The 19929-nt window shown below is 38.5% G+C and overlaps 2 protein-coding genes across 3 annotated transcripts; both read left to right on the top strand.

The window, feature by feature from the left end:
* Positions 1-7591: 7591 nt before the first annotated feature.
* On the top strand, positions 7592-18030 carry LOC137386090 (RNA-binding protein 39-like). 2 transcript variants are annotated; one of them, XM_068072771.1, is made up of 11 exons: positions 7592-7689; positions 9294-9383; positions 10638-10711; positions 11645-11818; positions 11934-12054; positions 13234-13530; positions 13657-13722; positions 13827-13977; positions 14084-14276; positions 17465-17649; positions 17783-18030. In XM_068072771.1, exons 2-11 carry the CDS (start codon positions 9330-9332, stop codon positions 17893-17895), a joined length of 1428 nt encoding a protein of 475 aa, XP_067928872.1. In that variant the 5' UTR covers positions 7592-7689; positions 9294-9329; the 3' UTR covers positions 17896-18030. The 2 variants fall into 2 exon arrangements, with proteins under 2 accessions (XP_067928872.1, XP_067928871.1); XM_068072770.1 differs by having other exon boundaries at positions 11645-11824.
* Positions 18031-18721: 691 nt separating this feature from the next.
* Positions 18722-19680, top strand: LOC137385552 (uncharacterized). The gene is made up of 3 exons (XM_068072035.1): positions 18722-19030; positions 19135-19245; positions 19392-19680. Exons 1-3 carry the CDS (start codon positions 18958-18960, stop codon positions 19628-19630), a joined length of 423 nt encoding a protein of 140 aa, XP_067928136.1. The 5' UTR covers positions 18722-18957; the 3' UTR covers positions 19631-19680.
* The last annotated feature ends 249 nt before the right edge of the window (positions 19681-19929 follow it).

Genomic DNA, 19929 nt, shown 5'->3' with positions numbered 1-19929 from the left:
AAAAGATCCAAAGCAAGGGCTGATTCCGAAGAACTATTGACCAATAACGTGCTTGCCCACCACATGAAAACTGCTCTCAGGAATAGTTGCAGACAAACTGGAAGAGCACATGAGTCACTATATGACCAGTGCTCAGAAAGGAATTGGGCGCAACACCCGAGGAGCCAAACATCAGTTACTGGTGGATCGCACGGTCTGTCAAGACAGCAGGAAGGCATACCAATCTTGCCAAGGCTTGGATCGACTACAAAAAAGCCTATGACTCAATTCCCCATAGTTGGATACTTGAGTGCCTCAGTATGTACAATGTTCACCCTGCTCTTGTGGCATTCATCAAGATGTCGATGACCAAATGGAAGACGGAACTGGAAGCTAATGGCAAAAAGCTGGCAAGTGTAAAAATTAAGCGAGGCATCTATCAAGGTGACTCCTTATCACCGCTGCTCTTCTGCATATGCCTAAACCCTCTAAGCAATATGCTGGAGAAGACTCACTATGGGTACCAGTTTAAGAGTGGCACCAAGATAAACCACCTCTTCTACATGGATGACATCAAGCTGTATGCTAACAAAGAAAGGGACATTGATTTGCTAATACACCTCACTCAGGTATACAGCAAGGACATCGGAATGACCTTCGGTATTGAGAAATGTGGAAGGCTAATTCTTAAGAAAAACCATTCTATGCTCACAGATGGCCTAAGAATGCCAAATGGTACTATCAAAGATATAGAAGAAGAGTACAAGTACTTGGGGATTATGCAAAGCAACATCAACCACGAAGCCGAGGTACGTCACAAAGCCATTGCTGAATAAAAGAAACGCCTTCAGCAGGTCCTACGGAGCCAGCTCAATGCCAAGAACCAAGTCATGGCAATAAATACCTACGCACTGCCAGTAATAAGATATCCAGCAGGCATAATAAAGTGGACTGAGGAAGCCATCAAAGAAACAGATATATGTAGCAACTCGTAAACTGCTGACCATGCATGGAGCACTCTGCCCAAAATCTGACACTACTAGATTGTAACTCAATAGGAAATATGGCGGTAGGAGACTCAAAAGTGTGCAGCAGACAGTGAAAAAGGAAGAACAAAGCATCAACACCTATGCAGCTTCCATGGCCACTTCAGATAGGTTGCTAGCTGAATTTCAATCAGCTGCTCTGACAATGGATTTTCGCAGTGATGATGAGGAAACTGACTAGCACATGAAACCTCTTCATGGTGCTTACCACCAACAAATATCTAAGGTTGGTGATCTTCACCAGACATATATATGGCTGAACAAAGGAAACCTAACGGCCAATACAGAGTCGCTAATCATGTCAGCCCAGGAGCAAGTGCTCCCAACAACGCAACTCCAAACAAAAATCTATCACACTAGAGACAATCCTAGATGCAGACTGTGCAAAGATGCACCTGAGACCATCCAACACATCATCAGTGGATGCAAGCAGCTAGCAGGAAACGCATACACTGAGCGGCATAATCATGTCGCAAGTGTTGTGTATAGAAGTCTATGTGATGAGTATGGCCTTAGTAAACCACAACACAGATGGGAAGCTCCTGGTAAGGTTAATGAAAATGACCACGCTAAGATCCTCTGGGACTTCTACAGCCGGACTGACAAGCATGTCCTAGCAAACCAACCAGATATAGTGGTGGTGGACAAGGAGCACAAGAGGGCTACTATAATAGATATAGCAGTACCCAATGACTACAATATAGACAGCAAAGAAAAAGAAAAGGTAGAGAAATATCTCCCTCTTGGAGAAGAGATCGAAAAATGCTGAGATGTAAAAACAACTGTAATCCCGGTAGTCATTGGGGCACTGGGCGCAATAACCCCGGCGCATAAAATGTGGCTTGCCCAAATACCAACAGTAATCGACTCAGGTGAGTTGCAGAAAAGTGCACTACTGGAAACAGCTAAGATCTTGAGGTGAGTGCTCAAACTCCCAGGTCTCTGGTAGGAGACCCGAGTTAGAGCAGAAGTTACCACTCATACGGGTTAACCAGGGCGAGGAAACAAATTATATATATATATATATATATATGTATATATAATTATATATATATATATATATATATATATCATAAGTATATATACATCATAAGTATATATATATAATATATATATCATTTATATTATAAATATATATATCATATATATCAGAAACTATTTAGGTCAACTATACATGTAAATACTACCAAAGATAAAATGCTAACATAGCTACATTCAAAACAAGAACAAATATTTGCATAATTGAATGGTTTCACTTTATATTCATGGATCTAACTAAGAAATGACAAATAAGTTTTGTTGCTATAACAACAGCTCACAAAATAGCTTCTTCAAGTGCTTTTAGAAAAGCTTTTAGAACTTGATTCTATAACTTTACATAAGTGTTTAGTTCTCACACAGTGCATATCTTTTAATAAAATTACTTTGAGGGCTAATTCTAGAATATTTCTATATATATACATGTGTATATATATATAAAATTGTTTCCTCATCCCGGTTAACCCGTATGGGTGGTAATTTCTGCTCTAACTCGAATCTCCTACCAGAGACCTGGGAGTTTGAGCACTCGTCTCAAGATATTAGCTGTTCCCAATAGCACACTTTTCTGCAACTTGCCTGAATTGATAGCTGTCGGTATTTGAGCAAGCCTCGTTTTATGTGCCGGTGTTATTGCGCCCAGTGCCCCAATGACTACTGGGATTACAGTTGTCCTTACATCCAAGCATTTTTCAATCTCTTCTCCAAGAGGGAGATATTTCTCTACCTTTTTGTTTTTCTTTGCTGTTTATATTGTAGTCATTGGGTACTGCTTGTCAGTCCGAATGTAGAAGTCCCAGAGGATCTTAGCGCGGTCATTTTCATTGACCTTACCAGAAGCTTCTCACCAGTGTTGTGGTTTATTAAGGCCATACTCATACTATAGACTTATATACACAACACCTGCGACATGATTATGCCGCTCAGTGTATGCATTTCCTGCTAGCTGTTTGCATCCACTGATGATGTGTTGGATGGTTTCAGGTGCATCTTTGCACAGTCTGCATCTAGGATTGTCTCTAGTGTGATAGAATTTTGTTTGAAGTTGCCTTGTTGGGAGCACTTGCTCCTGGGCTGCCATGATTAGCAACTGGCAGCTCTGTATTGGCCGTTAGGTTTCCTTTGTTCAGCCACACATATGTCTGGTGAAGATCGCCAACCTTAGATATTTGTCGGTGGTAAGCACCATGAAGAGGTTTCATGTGCCAGTCAGTTTCCTCATCATCACTGCGAAGCTCCATTGTCAAAGCAGCCGATTGAAGTTCAGCTAGCAACTTATCTGAAGTGGCCATGGAGGCTGCATAGGCTTTGATGCTTCATTTTTCCTCTTCTTCTTTCTCTATCTGCTGTACACTTTTGAGTCCCCTACCACCATCATTCCTATCGAGATACAATCTAATAGTATCAGATTTTGGGTGGAGTGTTCCATGCATGGTCAGCAGTTTACGAGTCGCTATATCTGTTTCCTTGATGGCTTCCTCAGTTCACTTTATTATGCCTGCTGAATATCTTATTACTGGCAGTATGTAGGTATTTATTGCCATGACTTGGTTTTTGGAATTGAGCTGGCTCCGTAGGACCTGCCGAAGGCGTTTCTTGTATTCGGTAATGGCTTTGTGGCGCACCTCGGCTTTGTGGTTGACGTTGCTTTGCATAATCCCCAAGTACTTGTACTCTTCTTCTATATCTTTGATGTTACCATTTGGCATTTTTAGGCCATCTGTGAGCATAGAATGGTTTTTCTTAGGAATGAGCCTTCCACATTACTCAATACCGAAGGTCATTCTGATGTTTTTGCTGTATACCTGAGTGAGGTGTATTAGCGAATCAATCTCCCTTTCTTTGTTAGCGTACAGCTTGATGTCATCCATGTAGAAGAGGTGGTTTATGAGGTGGTTTATGGTTAAGAGGTGGTTCTGACGGCACTGTATATATACATATATACATATATACGGCACTGTATATATATATATATATATATATGTCCTAGCAAACCAACCAGATATAGTGGTGATAGACAAGGAGAACAAGAGGGCTACTATAATAGATATAGCAGTACCCAATGACTACAATATAGCCAGCAAAGAAAAAGAAAAGGTAGAGAAATATCTCCCTCTTGGAGAAGAGATTGAAAAATGCTGGAATGTAAGAACAACTGTAATCCCAGTAGCCATTGGGGCACGGGGCACTGGGCGCAATAACACCGGCGCATAAAATGTGGCTTGCCCAAATACCAACAACAATCAACTCAGGTGAGTTGCAGAAAAGTGCGCTATTGGGAACAGCTAAGATCTTGAGGTGAGTGCTCAAACTCCCAGGTCTCTGGTAGGAGACCCGAGTTGGAGCAGAATTTACCACCCATACGGGGTATCCGGGGTGAGGAAACAATTTTTTATATATATATGTCTGTATATATATATATATATATATATATGTATATATGCAGAGTGCAGCGTATGAAGAACTCTTTCAGGTATACAGCAAGGACATCAGAATGACCTTTGGTATTGAGAAATGTGGAAAGCTAATTCTTAAGAAAGACCATGCTATGCTCACAGATGGCCTAAGAATGCCAAATGGTAACATCAAAGATATAAAAGAAGGGTACAGGTACTTGGGGATTATGCAAAGCAACATCAACCACGAAGCCGAGGTATGTCACAAGGCCATTACCGAATACAAGAAACGCCTTCGGCAGGTCCTACGGAGCCAGCATAATTCCAAAAACCAAGTCATGGCAATAAATACTTACGCACTGCCAGTAATAAGATATCCAGCAGGCATAATAAAGTGGACTGAGGAATCCATCAAGGAAACATATATAGCAACTCGTAAACTGCTGACCATGCATGGAGCACTCTGCCCAAAATCTGATACTACTAGATTGTAACTCGATAGGAAATATGGCGGTAGGAGACTCAAAAGTGTGCAGCAGACAGTGAAAAAAGAAGAACAAAGCATCAACACCTATGCAGCTTCCATGGCCACTTCAGATAGGTTGCTAGCTGAATTTCAATCAGCTGCTCTGACAATGGATTTTCGCAGCGATGATGAGGAAACTGACTAGCACATGAAACCTCTTCATGGTGCTTACCACCAACAAATATCTAAGGTTGGTGATCTTCACCAGACATATATGTGGCTGAACAAAGGAAACCTAACGGCCAATACAGAGTCGCTAATCATGTCAGCCCAGGAGCAAGTGCTCCCAACAACGCAACTCCAAACAAAAATCTATCACACCAGAGACAATCCTAGATGCAGACTGTGCAAAGATGCACCTGAGACCATCCAACACATCATCAGTGGATGCAAGCAGCTAGCAGGAAACGCATACACTGAGCGGCATAATCATGTCGCAAGTGTTGTGTATAGAAGTCTATGTGATGAGTATGGCCTTAGTAAACCACAACACAGATGGGAAGCTCCTGGTAAGGTTAATGAAAATGACCACGCTAAGATCCTCTGGGACTTCTACAGCCGGACTGACAAGCATGTCCTAGCAAACCAACCAGATATAGTGGTGGTGGACAAGGAGCACAAGAGGGCTACTATAATAGATATAGCAGTACCCAATGACTACAATATAGACAGCAAAGAAAAGGAAAAGGTAGAGAAATATCTCCCTCTTGGAGAAGAGATTGAAAAATGCTGGGATGTAAGAACAACTGTAATCCTAGTAATTATTGGGGCACTAGGCGCAATAACACCGGCGCATAAAATGTGGCTTGCCCAAATACCAACAGCAATCAACTCAGGTGAGTTGCAGAAAAGTGCGCTACTGGGAACAACTAAGACCTTGAGGCGTGTGCTCAAACTCCCAGGTCTCTGGTAGGAGACCCGAGTTAGAGCAGAAATTACCACCCATACGGGTTGACCAGGGTGAGGAAACAATTTTTATATATACATATATATATATATATATATATATATATATATATACATGTATATATATATATATACATGTATATATATATATATAGAAACCATTATAAACGTCTTATTCTAGAATTAGCTTTCAAATAATTCTATTAAAAGATGTGCACTGTGTGAGAACTACACACTTATGTAAAGTTATAGAATCAAGTTCTAAAAGCCTTTCTAAAAGGACTTGAAGAAGCTATTTTGTGAGCTGTTGTTATAGCAACAAAACTGATTTGTCGCTTCTCAGTTAGATCCGTGAATATAAAGTGAAACCATTCAATTATGCAAATATTTGTTCTTGTTTTGAATGTAGCTATGTTAGCATTTTATCTTTGGTAGTATTTACATGTATAGTTGACCTAAATAGTTAAACTATTGGTGAATAGAAAAATGGGCCAACGACATCTCTTTTTATTTAATTTGTTTATCTACTGAGATAAACAGCAATCACCTACACACGTTGACACCTATACACTCTGACACTTATACACTCTGACATCTAAACACTCTGACACCTAAACACTCTGACACCTAAACACTCTGACGCCTACACACTGACATCTAGACACTCTGACACCTAAACACTCTGACACCTAAACACTCTGACGCCTACACACTCTGACACTTATACACTCGGACATCTAAACACTCTGACACCTAAACACTCTGACACCTAAACACTCTGACGCCTACACACTGACATCTAGACACTCTGACACCTACACACTCTGACACTTATACACTCTGACATCTAAACACTCTGACACCTAAACACTCTGACACCTAAACACTCTGACGCCTACACACTGACATCTAGACACTCTGACACCTAAACACTCTGACACCTACACAATCCAACACCTATACACTCTGACACCTACACACTCTGACACTTAGACAATCTGGCACCTATACATTCTGACACCTACCAATCTGACACCAATATACACACTCTTTGAATTGGGTGACTCATTGTTATTATTACTAAGTGTTCAAATAGGAGGAAACTGTTTGTTTGTCTCACAGGAACATTACTCAGTTTACAAAACTTTCTTTATCGTATCAATTTAAAAACGTGTATCTGTTATGGATTTTGGTGCTGAGAGTTGTCTGTGGACCTGCCACAGGAAATCCTTGTACTTATGTGCAGTGTTTACATAAGTATGTATTTCTGGCTTTAGCACAAGTTAAATGTAAACTAGATTTCACACTGTAAGATAGGTGAATACTCTCATCAATAATAAAGGCCACCCAAATTCACTACAATGAAAAAGATAACTTGAAACGTGTTTTGATACTAACAAAGCAAAATTATGTTTTTTGAACGATGATTACTTGCATAACTGAAGTAATAGCATTTACAATATAAGCATATGCGTTGAAGAATAGGACATTTGCAATCAAATTATCTAATGTGCTTTATTTAGCAATTCGAGACATGATTTACCAGTAGGCCAGTACATGTACGTAAACCGTACAGGTACGTATATCTAACGCCTTTGTTAGCATAGGTATATGCATTATTGGGTTGTCCCCTCTCTTAACTTCTCACGTCGCTAGAGGAATTACAGGCGTATTTTGATGCGCATGCGTATCGCGATTAAAATTTACGCCATTTTAAGTCGAACGAATTTTGCTATTTATTAACCGATTGCGCTAACGTAGTGGCCAACTTGCACAGATATATTTATTCAATTTTGTTGTAAGTTCATTTTAGTTTTTAACTTCAAGGAGATCCTCTAATAAAAGTCTATATTAATTCTGATGTCTGTTACGCTTGCAAACAATATCGTTGTCTTCGCCACAGTAGAACGGTTATCTCTGCTCATAATTATGCTTAATAACCAACCTTGTGGATCAGAGCGGACAGAAAACATGACCTTAAATGTTTTTAATGACCAGTCATGGCTAGACATACGAATTAATTTTAGCAGTGCTTAAAAACTATTTTGCTATAATCCGAGTTGGTTCAACTTGTAAACGTTCATAGTTCGTTCATACATTATGGGTAGAATGCTGATTCAAATCTCTTCAAATGTTGATTATTCTCACCATACGATAGCCTCTGTGATAATTATTTTACTAAACATTTGTTTGTGTGTCATTAAGAGTCATGATTCTAACCAGAATGTGATGATTAAATTTATATATTCCAACCAGTCCTGCCAACTCCCACGCATTGGGCGTGATACTCACGCAGTTACACCAAAGAAAAAATAAAAATGGGTGAGATTTTTGCTCCAATTTCCACAATTTTATATATACTATCATTGATACATCAATTGCCCCAAAACCAAATTTCAAGCATTGCCCCACTCTTGGGTTGGCAGGCCTGATTCCAACATACCTAGTTACAAAATTGAATAGTATGCAAAGGAATAGGTCAGTGATTTCATCCAGTTAGGAATGATTTGAAAACATTTTTTGTAATTCCTAAAATATCATTGTAGACCTATTCCAATTTTCTCTCATGCTTATACAATTCTGAATTTCGCTAACCCCAGTGTAATAATATCCTAAACGTGTTCATCACAATCCAAAATTCATCAACATAAGTTTTACCATCTGCTGAAGATGTATTCACATGTTGATAATCAGATCAAAAATAACAAGGCTGTATGTAACTTGATAAATGTTCAAGCAAACAACTTAAATATCCAAACCAACTTCAAAGAACTTTTGGAAATGTCTTACTAAATTTATCTTGTTTTGTAAACTAGTACATGTATATATATATATATCGTCGTATGATATGGGACTAGTCTTTCTTTTTTGTCATTTACTAGTTCACCAAAGCAGAATTATTGAGTAGTACCGAGAAGATTTTTTTAATGGTTAAGAAGAGTTTAGCTTTTGCTCAATGTGGTCTTTGCAAGTCTTTTGGTACCAAAAGTTATGCAAACAGACTTTAAGGGTGCGCCAGCTGTTTAACTTTCATTCATTTGTGAATCGATGCATCACTTTTGTGTTCGTTGATGTGACATTAGGAGAATGACTGGTATTAAGTGGACGTGACTGTTATCAACACTATCATCACACTATCAACACATCATAGCCAGGCGCAGTAGACTTGAATACACAATACGCTGACAAAGGAGGTTTGGTAGGAGAGTATTTTCATCAGTAAACTATAATGAAGATATCATTAGTCGACTCACTTCAGCTTAATTGTACTTTAGTTAATTTATCGTTGGCAATGTCTTGTTTTGATGTGCATATTCTTTTCAATAAATGTTGGTCAAACGGATTTTTATAAATCATGGGTACATAAACATCTATTTAAAGCTTAAGATTTTTTATTTACAGCGTGGCAAAGTCAGTACTGTTAAATATACCACAATTATGGCTGATGACCTAGATGTTGAAGCGATGCTTGAAGCGCCATATAGGGAAAAGGTAATTTTATTTAATACTTCAGCATGTCTTCGGTCCATATCTGCATGATTTTACTACTTGTACATTTATGAATTAACAAAGCATATGGATAAGGCACTTGAGTGTGACATTGTTATTGTCGTTCTATGTAGTTTTTGTAATCGGCTAGTGTATGTGCAGCCCATTCTACTATTCATTATGCTCCCTGTAACAGATTAAACTTTTTCTCTCTCTAGATCTCTTGTTGCCACACCCAGGCTTTTCAGCATAGCTTCAGAATAAAGAATCAGTACCGTCTTGATTCTATCAGAGATACTGAACCAAAATGAAAGGTAGACTGGCAGGGTTTGTTTGCTTTTGTCAAATAGGTTTCCAACAGTTTCTTACTCGTAAGTTTGCTCTTCATCACATGCGAATCGATATCGTCATACTCAGTAATATGTAGAAACTGGCTTAAGATTTACCTTGAAATAATTGATAGGCATTGCAATGTTACTAGCATGAAATGCGTTTGTTATTATATAAGCATTTCGTAATATTGAAATTTTACCTAATATAATTATCTTCAATGAATATCACCTACAGTGTATATATCACCCATCACAATATCACCTAGCCAATCTGCGCCAATTAGCTGGGAGCTTAATAGAAGTTTGTTTTACTCGTTCCTAATCCTAGCTCATTATTGGAGTTTTCTCTGCCATCCTCAGTCACTTATGCATTAATCTAGCAGTAAGACCCACTGGTGAATAACATACTCGATTAATTTCCAGCTTACATCTGACTCTTGGCTCATTTGTTTGTCAGGATGGATGATCTGTTGGAATTTCCATATACCCATCTGTCAGTCGGGGTTGACACAAGGTGATACACTGTGCAACGGAGCATCGTGCTTTCTCTTCAACACCAATCTTTTGTTTTTGCTATTTTCTTGTTGACGTTGGTCACTGTGTAAGAAAAATAGTAGGTAGAATAAGACTGCTCGTTGCTGGATCCATTACAATTCTAGTGACAAATGCAACAAGGAGTAGGGTACATGCTTACCAAGAGACTTGTGCTCCAATAGAAATGAGATGAATAAAATAACGTATTAGTTTAGTGAGATGCGGTCTGTAGTGTTGCTCTGTTGTAGGTTTCTTCACAGTCTTCCAACTTTCCGAGTAAGTAAACATTAGAATGTAATAATCTCAAGAATTGCAGCAAAACGTGACCAGCGTCAATATCTTGTTTTGCACCAACTTAACTAATTCGACAGGTTGTTATTTATGCTTGCAGGAGAACAAAGACTCAAACCACAAAAGTGACAGGCGTCGGCGCAGTAGAAGCCGTGACAGAGGTTCGAACAGAAGGTGAGTTTTCACTAATTTTGTAAAAAGAAACAAAAAATACAGCATCCGTTCTTTTAATTCAGCATCTTTTAAAAAAGTGTACAACCAGTAAGCTGTCATAATATGCTATCACAGTTAGACACCAGGTCTGGTTTCCAGTCTTAACGATGAACTCGCACTAAATATTAGTGTGTATATTTTATCAAAAGTATCGGTATTTTTCTACCATTTCCGACTTTGGGATGATCTGACTGCCAGGATGTTTTAAGACTAAATCGACAAAACTTGATCGTATTTGAAACACTCGGAAGAGAAATATGTGCCGAAATGGTGTCACTAGTTTCATGACTGCCTGTCTCTCTCATTATCGATGTTGGCTATTGCGTTCAAGTCGCAGCGGTAAGTATCTTTATTCTGTCGATCTCTTTGCCGAAGTGCAAGTAGATAGTCACACTTTCGCACGAATCTGACCGCTTTAACATCGATCAAGTTTTGGCGATTTCAATCTAGAAACATCCTGGCAGTCAGAACACTTCAAACATCAAAAACAATATCAAATGATAAAGAAATCCCGATACTTTCTAGTAAAATTTACTGAAACCTTGTGTCAGTTCATCTTTTAACACTCGATTCATAATGTGAATGTCTGATACCTGCTACACGCACACCATTCCTGGCTATCGCCCGCAATCCATATACATAGCAACAAGCACTACTAGTAACAAGGAAGATAACTTATTGTGGCAAAGTTTAGTCCGCGTTCTTTTTCTGATAGATACATGTATGTATGTTTAATTGCCCAATTTTTTAAAATAAAATTACTAAAAAAATTGTATTTGAAATACCTGCAGTCCATTATACCTTATTTTAAGATATCTACAATCCATTATAGGCCATTTAGTACTGGTTTGAATAGTTTCATTGTCATTGCCAAATGCTTATTTTGATTTGTAGAGATGACAGAGATCGGAGGGATCGAGATAGGAGGCGGTCTCGGAGTAGAGATAGACGCGATCGTGACAGAAAGCGCAGTAGATCTCGAGAGAGGAAAAGGCGAAGTCGGTCTCGAGAGCGAGAGAGCAAAAGAAAGTCACCTTTGCGACGAGGGCAGTCTCCTCCTAGCAGAAAGTTGGTGTCAGTAATTTATATACAGATTCTGCAAATTATTGCATGTTCTTTTCTGCTCCAGCTCTCCATCTTTTGTTTCTTTATATATATTATATAACTTATGACTGTATTACAGAAAGGAGAGGTCCCCACCGTTGACGCCCGAAGAAAGAGATGCCCGAACTGTCTTCTGTATGCAACTAGCTGCGCGAATTCGCAGTCGTGACCTTGAAGAATTCTTCTCTTCTGTTGGCAAGGTGTGTCTTGATAATGTTTTCCTTCTGTTTTTTACAGGGTGTTTGCTTTATCGATCTTGGTCATTTTGCCTCACTCGCGCACACTTGCCTCATATCACTTGATTGGCTGTGTCAAGGTCTCTCTTTTTATACGAAATATGACAAGTTTATGGGTTTCTTTTGCAAAACTAAAAACCTGTAGACAAGGCCCAAGGATGTGTGATCAAGCTCTTATATTCCCTTGTCCATGTTGTCAGCTCCTAAAAGGGACAATAAGATATATTTACACTAACATGAAGAATTAATTTATCATTTATTTTGTTTAGACTTTAACCTCATGTGGAGATAACACATATATTTGAAGCCACTAATCCCATCAAAGTTCGATTGTTAGCTCTGAAGAAACTTCATACACTCAAACCTCTGCATGTAAAGATTTTTTGTCCGAAATCTGCTTTGTATGTTAGTTTTTAATTCCATATTAACCCAAATATTCTTATATAAGAATATGCTGTAATTCTTTTCACAGCCTAAAAACCTAAAGCTTAATGCTGCAAGTTATTGTAGCATTAAAATAAATTGATTGTGCAAAATACCGAAAAGTGAAAATCAAATTGAATGCAACAACTAAATTAATAAAGTAATGAGCAATAAAAAGAGATTTTTGTTATTACATTGTACTAGAAACACTTGAACAAAGTGTAAGAGTGGTGAGGAGTAGGTTGTAAGACGGTGATGATAGAGACATGTGACCTAACTTAATCTAATATATACAAGGTGAATAGGTGAATAGAAACTGCTTAGTATTGTTGTTATTTCGATACATTTAGTTTTTACTAGCCAGTTAATTTACAGAACTGCAATTTTCTAAAAAAAACTCGTAACATCCGTTGGTAATTACTTCATGCACTGAGTCAAACATGCGCTCAGATTCTATGTTGTATGTTTGAGAATTTGACTTTTGTGATGATCGCTTCTAAAGGTTTGGCTATAATAGGTATTTGCTGCATAAGCATCAGGCGCTATCATATGATTGGTTGCGATGCCACTCTCACATCCACAAGTCATTTTGTGCAAATAGCTAATATTACAAACATGATCATTGACTTTTCTACACCAGCCTTCGTTATCACAAAATTACATTAGGTAAAGTAAGATTCATAAAATTCATCATTAATCTTTACCCCGCTTTTGTTACAGGTTAAAGATGTCAAGCTAATTACAGACAACAAAACTCGGAGGTCCAAGGGAATAGCTTATGTTGAGTTTGTAGATGTAGCCTCGGTATCACTGGCTATGGGACTCAATGGTCAGAAATTACTTGGAGTGCCCATTTTAGTGCAGCAGTCTCAAGCAGAAAAGAATCGTGCTGCCGGACAGGCAACCATGAACCTTCTCCGTGGTCAGAACACCGGACCGATGAGGCTTTATGTTGGTTCCCTCCACTTCAACATTACAGATGACATGCTACGCGGAATCTTTGAGCCATTTGGCAGGGTACTTATTACTGCATTCTATACCTGAGCTATTCGCTCTGCATGTCTCAACTTTGTTGAATGACATAGTGCTGATGACATTATTCTTTGTCAGTCATTGCGGGTACAATATAATCATTTTTTGCAGATTGAGCACATAAACCTTGTCCTGGATCCTGAAACACAAAAGTCCAAAGGTTTTGGTTTTGTCACGGTGAGTTGTGCTATTATATATCTATGGCTTATTCCATATCTATTCAGAGCTATATTTACTATAAGCATGCATAATATGTACATGGTAATAATTGGCTTTTACAGTTTAAAAATGCTGATGATGCTGTGAAGGCGATGAATCAGCTAAATGGTTTTGAGTTGGCTGGTCGACCGATGAAGGTTGGACACGTGACAGAAAAACAAGAGGGTTTAGTGACGCAGGACCGTTATGACAATGAGGAGCTGGAGAGACACGGTGAGTGCTAACTTGTTTCCATTTCTCATCCCCTGTTCTCTCTCTCTTTTGAATCAGTATTCGCCTTTCCTTTTTGTGAACCAAAACGACTGTTTGTCAATTATAGGCTATGACCTTGGCGCTACGGGAAGGATAGCGTTGATGGCAAAACTAGCTGAAGGAACTGGTTTCAACTTGCCAGCCGCTGCTCAGAATGCACTTGATCTGCAGATGTCTACACAGATCCCTGCGCTCAATCAGTCGCAGCCTCCCATTGCTACACAGTGTTTCATGCTCAGCAACATGTTTGACCCCAACTCGTGAGTAGTTTGTGTAGCAGCTACTGCTCTTATTTTTACTAAGATAATTGAAAGGATTATGGTAGTTCACAACCTGTTCTCCCAGTGATTTTCAGACTATTAACTGTTTCTCAATAATATTCATTTTCTTTACTGGCGTGTAATTAACACTATTCGGTAAAACCCAATACCTCACAATGGCTTATGCAGTGTAAGTTGTCATAACTTTTAAACCATTCGGTCTATGAAAAAGCTTTTGATACCAAATTATTCAGCCTAAAATTTTCACATGAGTTGATGCAATGAAAAAGCTACCGATGGGTTGCTGATTGAGCTCTGACACTTGTTTGGCCCCTTCCGTTACTGCTGTGAGTAACAAGTCGAGCAAGTTCGGAGTCAGACAAGCTATCACTACTGCTATAGCTTATGACATCATTATTACTGCTAACAATAAAATACTAGTACTATTGTTCAATAGCTAATCATCAGAAGTACATTGATTTACAGTTTGTGAAACCTCCATAGCTATAATGCGGCTGGTGATTGCGAAAAGAAATTGCGATAAAAGATAGTTTTTGGAAAGTAAACCTTAGCTCAACGTGAAGCTCAGCGCAACTAAATGATTCTTTTGATACGATAGATTAATTAATAATGTCTATCTCATTAATCGGAAATGTACAAAGACCCCTACTATTTAAGCCGCACCGGGTAGCTCATGGTGGGGGTCCTCCCATGTTTTGTGACGATTCTGATGATCTGACGACAGGAATATTTAAAAAGTGACAGACGAGACGACCGTTTATCAATGTAGGTGACGAGGTGACGATGATTGTGTAAGTAGGATTACTAAAAGCATGACGACACGTAACAAATTTTTCGTTGGTTCTGAGTTCTGGCCCAAATCATGAAAAACGCAGAATTAATCGGTCGAAATTCACAGAAATATTTGAGCTATGCATGTCCACCGAGTTCGTCGACGAAACGCTTTCAACAGATTACTGTAAACAAATTATTAGCGAGCACAATTCTAGCAGCTTTAGCAATTAGTATAGTCCAAGACATGTATCGTGACACACAATAAAAGTATGAAAGCAATTCAACATAGAACACACGATGTAACTGTTTAAGTTGCGCTATTCTTGGTGAGCGAGCACGACTTTAGCAAAATAATTTTAAAATTTATGTAGTCCGAGAACATAATGCGACACGCAAGAAATATATTACGGAAATTCACCATAGTAAATACGATGCAACCGATTTGATTGCGCTAAAGATGGCAACCTTTTCTACCACAAAACTTTTGCTGCTAAAAAGGAAATACAATTAAAAAATAAACAATTTGTAGCTATAGCGTCCAAACAATAAATACATACAATAACGCAATCTAAGCAGTTGCATCGTGTGTGCTATGTTGAATTGCACTTATACTTTTATTGTGTGTCATTATACGTCTCTTGGACTATACTAATTGCAAAAGCTGCTGAAATCGTGCTCGCTAGCACGATTCTAGCAGCGCAGAATAATTCTGTGTGTTTCAATCATTTCGTGATTTCGGTTAGAACCAACGAAAAATTTGTTACGTGTAGCCGTACCTTTACTAACTTATTATTTGTCCATAAATCAACACGTTCAACCGAAACTTAACTAGTTTTGGTTTGAAGCATCTGGTCCAGCATTTATAGACTGCCAAATAATTAAAGTAAACAGCAATGAAATGCCACGACATTGACAGCAAATCCGTTTCCAAGTCTATGACTGACAGTGATTATTAAAGACAATCTCGGTCTATTTTCAGTACAAGAAATGTAGCCCTAAAAGCCTGAGACGGCTGTCACTCTTCGCGGAGTAATCAGCAACGCTCCCAAACATTACTAATAAGTTTGTGAAGGTCGCTGGTTGAGCCATGCTTTTGGTTAGCAGAAGTTCAAACTGAGCAAGTTTCAGGGTTTTAACGCAATCCAGTGCCACCAGAATGGATATTTGTATTAAAATAACGAATGTGAAAAAAGAGGTCGTTTTGGTTACCAGCTTGAAAAAGGTGACAGTGATTTTAAAAGTGACGACAGTGATTTTAAGTGACTATTCTGAAGACAACTTTGTGTGGTAGGACCCCCCATGGTACACAATGAGTTGATAAGTTTGGTTAGTGGCAATTAATTTCTTTTTAGGTCGATTAAAATGAAAAGAAAACAGTTCTGCGTGTAGTGTTGGACAGTTAGTATTGGACAATTTTTCTTGATATATTGAAACATTCACACGACTGACATAAATGATGTACACCATGTTTTAGTAATATTCACACAGGCAAATGTTACGAAGCACAAAGAAGGATTTAGCATATTAGTACAATTCTGCAATAGTACACTACAAAAGTACAATTATGTTTCATATTAGGCACAAGCAATCTCAGTACTGTATGTTTAATAACATTCCATTTATGACCAGGGTTGGTAGTTAAAGGAGCCATGACATTGGTAAAGTGTGAATGTTGCGAATGTGGTTAGGAACAGACAACTTCACATTAAATGAGGTTACTTTTTATGTGAAGCATTATAATTATTTCGCACACCTGCCCACAATCAGGAACACAAGTCAATGACAAAGTCATGTCATTACAGTTCTGTAGCTTACCATTTTACCAACTCACCCAAAATTGAATACCTGGCCAGCACATTATTGCTGCGCTGTTTTCTCCTGGTCTAATATAGTTATGGGTGGGTTATCATTCCAATTCATTCTCCAGCTTTCTCTTGCTAAGAAATTTATGATTGTTGTCTGCCCGCTGTCTATTAATGCTAGCAATATTACTATTGTTATAACTTGATTAGCAGTTGAATTTCTTTTGTTTTATCAAACTTTCAACTATTACCAAAACAGTCCATGCATAGCCTCCTATTTTCACCCGCGCCATAACTATGAAAATTGCTATTTTATTATTTCTCGCTGTATACACTTACCTTGTTGCATACTCAGCATTTCAACAGTTCATCGAACAGAGGGCAAACCCATAGTTGGTTTTGGCATAAGTCCAAATGTGAAGAAGTCAAAACTGTATAAAGTAATTAATATTTGGTGGCACACCTTGAAATGTCTTTTTTATTTCATACTTTCATATTTTCTTTTTGTGTCACAGTGTTTGTGTCAAAACTTGATTCTCAGTGCAATGTATAACCGAGCAATGACTGAACTTTGAAACTCCTTTGTTGCAGGGAAGCGAATCAAAGCTTTGATGTTGAAATAAGGGATGACGTTATAGAGGAGTGTAATAAGCACGGCGGTGTTCTGCACATATATGTTGACAAAAGCTCGGCTCAAGGAAATGTCTATGTCAAATGCCCCAGCATAGCTAGTGCAGTGGCTTCCGTAAATGCCCTCCATGGTCGTTGGTTTGCAGGTTTGTTTCCAAGAGATGTTATCCTTCTGTTTGCGTATCATCATTTGTTAGATTTCTTTAATTCTTAATGTTTTTAATAGCCTTATATGTTATTTGCTGTGGTACTTTTTATATATAACAAATTTTGTTGCAGGGAAAATGATTACAGCCGCCTACGTTCCCTTACCCAATTACCATCAACTCTTTCCAGATGCGGCAAAGTCTACCCAGCTGCTGATGCCAAGCTCGCGTGCTGGCCTCATGTAGCTATTTTAACTCATCATGTATCATATAGTTGGAGATGTATTGCCACTAGTAGTGTTGGCATCTCCGTTTATCATACATTGTATCTGTACATCATTATATCATTATAAATAAATACTTTTATATACTTTTCCTCGAGTTGATAATTCAATCCATGTTTGGTTATCTCTTGTATCTCATCACCACCTCTGCATTCTACAAAACTTTGTGACTGCATTACAATAAGACTGCTCTATAGTCTTATTGTATCATAAGAAACAGTAACACATTTGTAACACCTCACGGATGAAAACATGTAATACTTTCATTCCTAAAATTGTAAATGGATTAGTGTCTTTACCTCTAACAGTTGGAGCAGCCATACCTGTTGATGCTATTATAAAATAGATTTTTGAAAACACGCTCAAGGCACAGTTTTCAATTAGCCTGGATCTTCTCACCGCGGAAAAATCAATTTGAAATACGACTGTGATCAATTTTTGCTTAGTCCATAATGCATTAGATGTGTAGAATTAGCTAGGCTGTCTGTTGGGTGAGAGTCTTCTTAATACTTTATGTTATTACCTTGCGCTAACAATATTTGAAGACATGCCATTTCTGCGTTAATTCATTACGCAAGCGAATATGGCGATGATAGGTAGTGCATATGACGATACTCATCAAATGTTTCTTGCTGGTGGTGGCAAAACGGTTAAAGCTTCCCCAATGCCTGAGGATAATTACGCAGACTCAACTGGAGACCGTCTGCGTGGACCTCTTATAGTTGATTCTCCAGAGGTTGCTCAGAGAGTAGGTAAGGATCAATTTTGATTTTGCATTAATACTTTGATTTGCCATGATCATTTATTGCGCCAACCTATATATTTTCTTGTCTTTTTGTAACCTGCATGTAAAAACCCATACCACTTAGGACTATGCAACACTGCTGGCTGCTACAAAGAGCGCAATTGGATTAGTGTACTGCGTGAGCATAGGATCCTGGGCGGCTTAAATGCTTGTATACTGTACCTTGTAGTGCATTATCCCCCTAAACCTGACAAACAAGTGCGAAAGCGCTATAGGTATATGGAATGCAGGGAGCTGGAAACGGTACTGCCAGATTGTGATATGGATGAATATCCAGAAGTTGAAACTCAAGGTAATTGCGCGTAAGCAGCTAGCTATGGCCAGCTAGTTACAAAGTAGATTTTTAGTTAATATCATCTGTTTACATTATAAAAATTGCTATTAGTTATGTTGCAGAAGAAGTTTTACGCCATTTAAAGATGTTTACCGCGTCATCTGTTTTGAAGACCCTGAATGAAAGAAATATTTCTTTTGAGGATGCTTTGCGTCGAAGACAGATATTTACACGTAAGTAACAATCTGTATTTGTAACAGCAGTTTGTGGCATACATTAGGTGCTTTTACGTTTGTACTTCTATCAACCTATCATCTTTATCATCCTAAGCTCACAAAGGGCTCACTTAGTTTACAGTTATTTCTACCTTTTTGTCCAGAAGCCATGGCGAGAAACCAGCAAGAGCTTGCTTATCGGCAACGGTTAATACAGCTTCATAAACGCTACCTAAGTGGGGAACCTGATGCCGAGCAATATCCATCTGATGGTGATAGTGAGCAGCTTCTTGACGCAGAAGTAAATCAGTTCGTTCCTTCCAGTCACTCTTCCCATTTTACCACTTCGCAAACCTACCAGCCAACAGACTCCGGACGTTTCACACATCTAAACATGCTCTGACTGCCAAAACCAACCTAGACGCTTGCCGCCTGCTGCGTTTGATGCGTTTTGTGTATTACATAAAACACTTTCTTGCACTTTTTGGGATATTGCATACAGTAAAATAAATGCATAAAACCATTATTTAAAACAAGGAACCAAACAATGAACTTAATGATGTTGATCAAAAAAGCTGAAAGTTTCTTAGTGCAATAAAGAGCCTTTGCGTGATACAGCGATTTTTCTCCACTAGAGTTGATCAAATGTGTGGCTCGTTGGTTGGTCAACTGTATGAATAAACCCTGGAAAGCTCCTCAGTG

This window comes from Watersipora subatra, chromosome 1 (genome assembly GCF_963576615.1).
Source record: "Watersipora subatra chromosome 1, tzWatSuba1.1, whole genome shotgun sequence".
Taxonomy (NCBI): Eukaryota; Metazoa; Bryozoa; class Gymnolaemata; order Cheilostomatida; family Watersiporidae; genus Watersipora; species Watersipora subatra.
The sequence above is the reverse complement of the archived record's forward strand: the minus strand, read 5'-3'. Positions and strand labels throughout refer to the sequence as shown.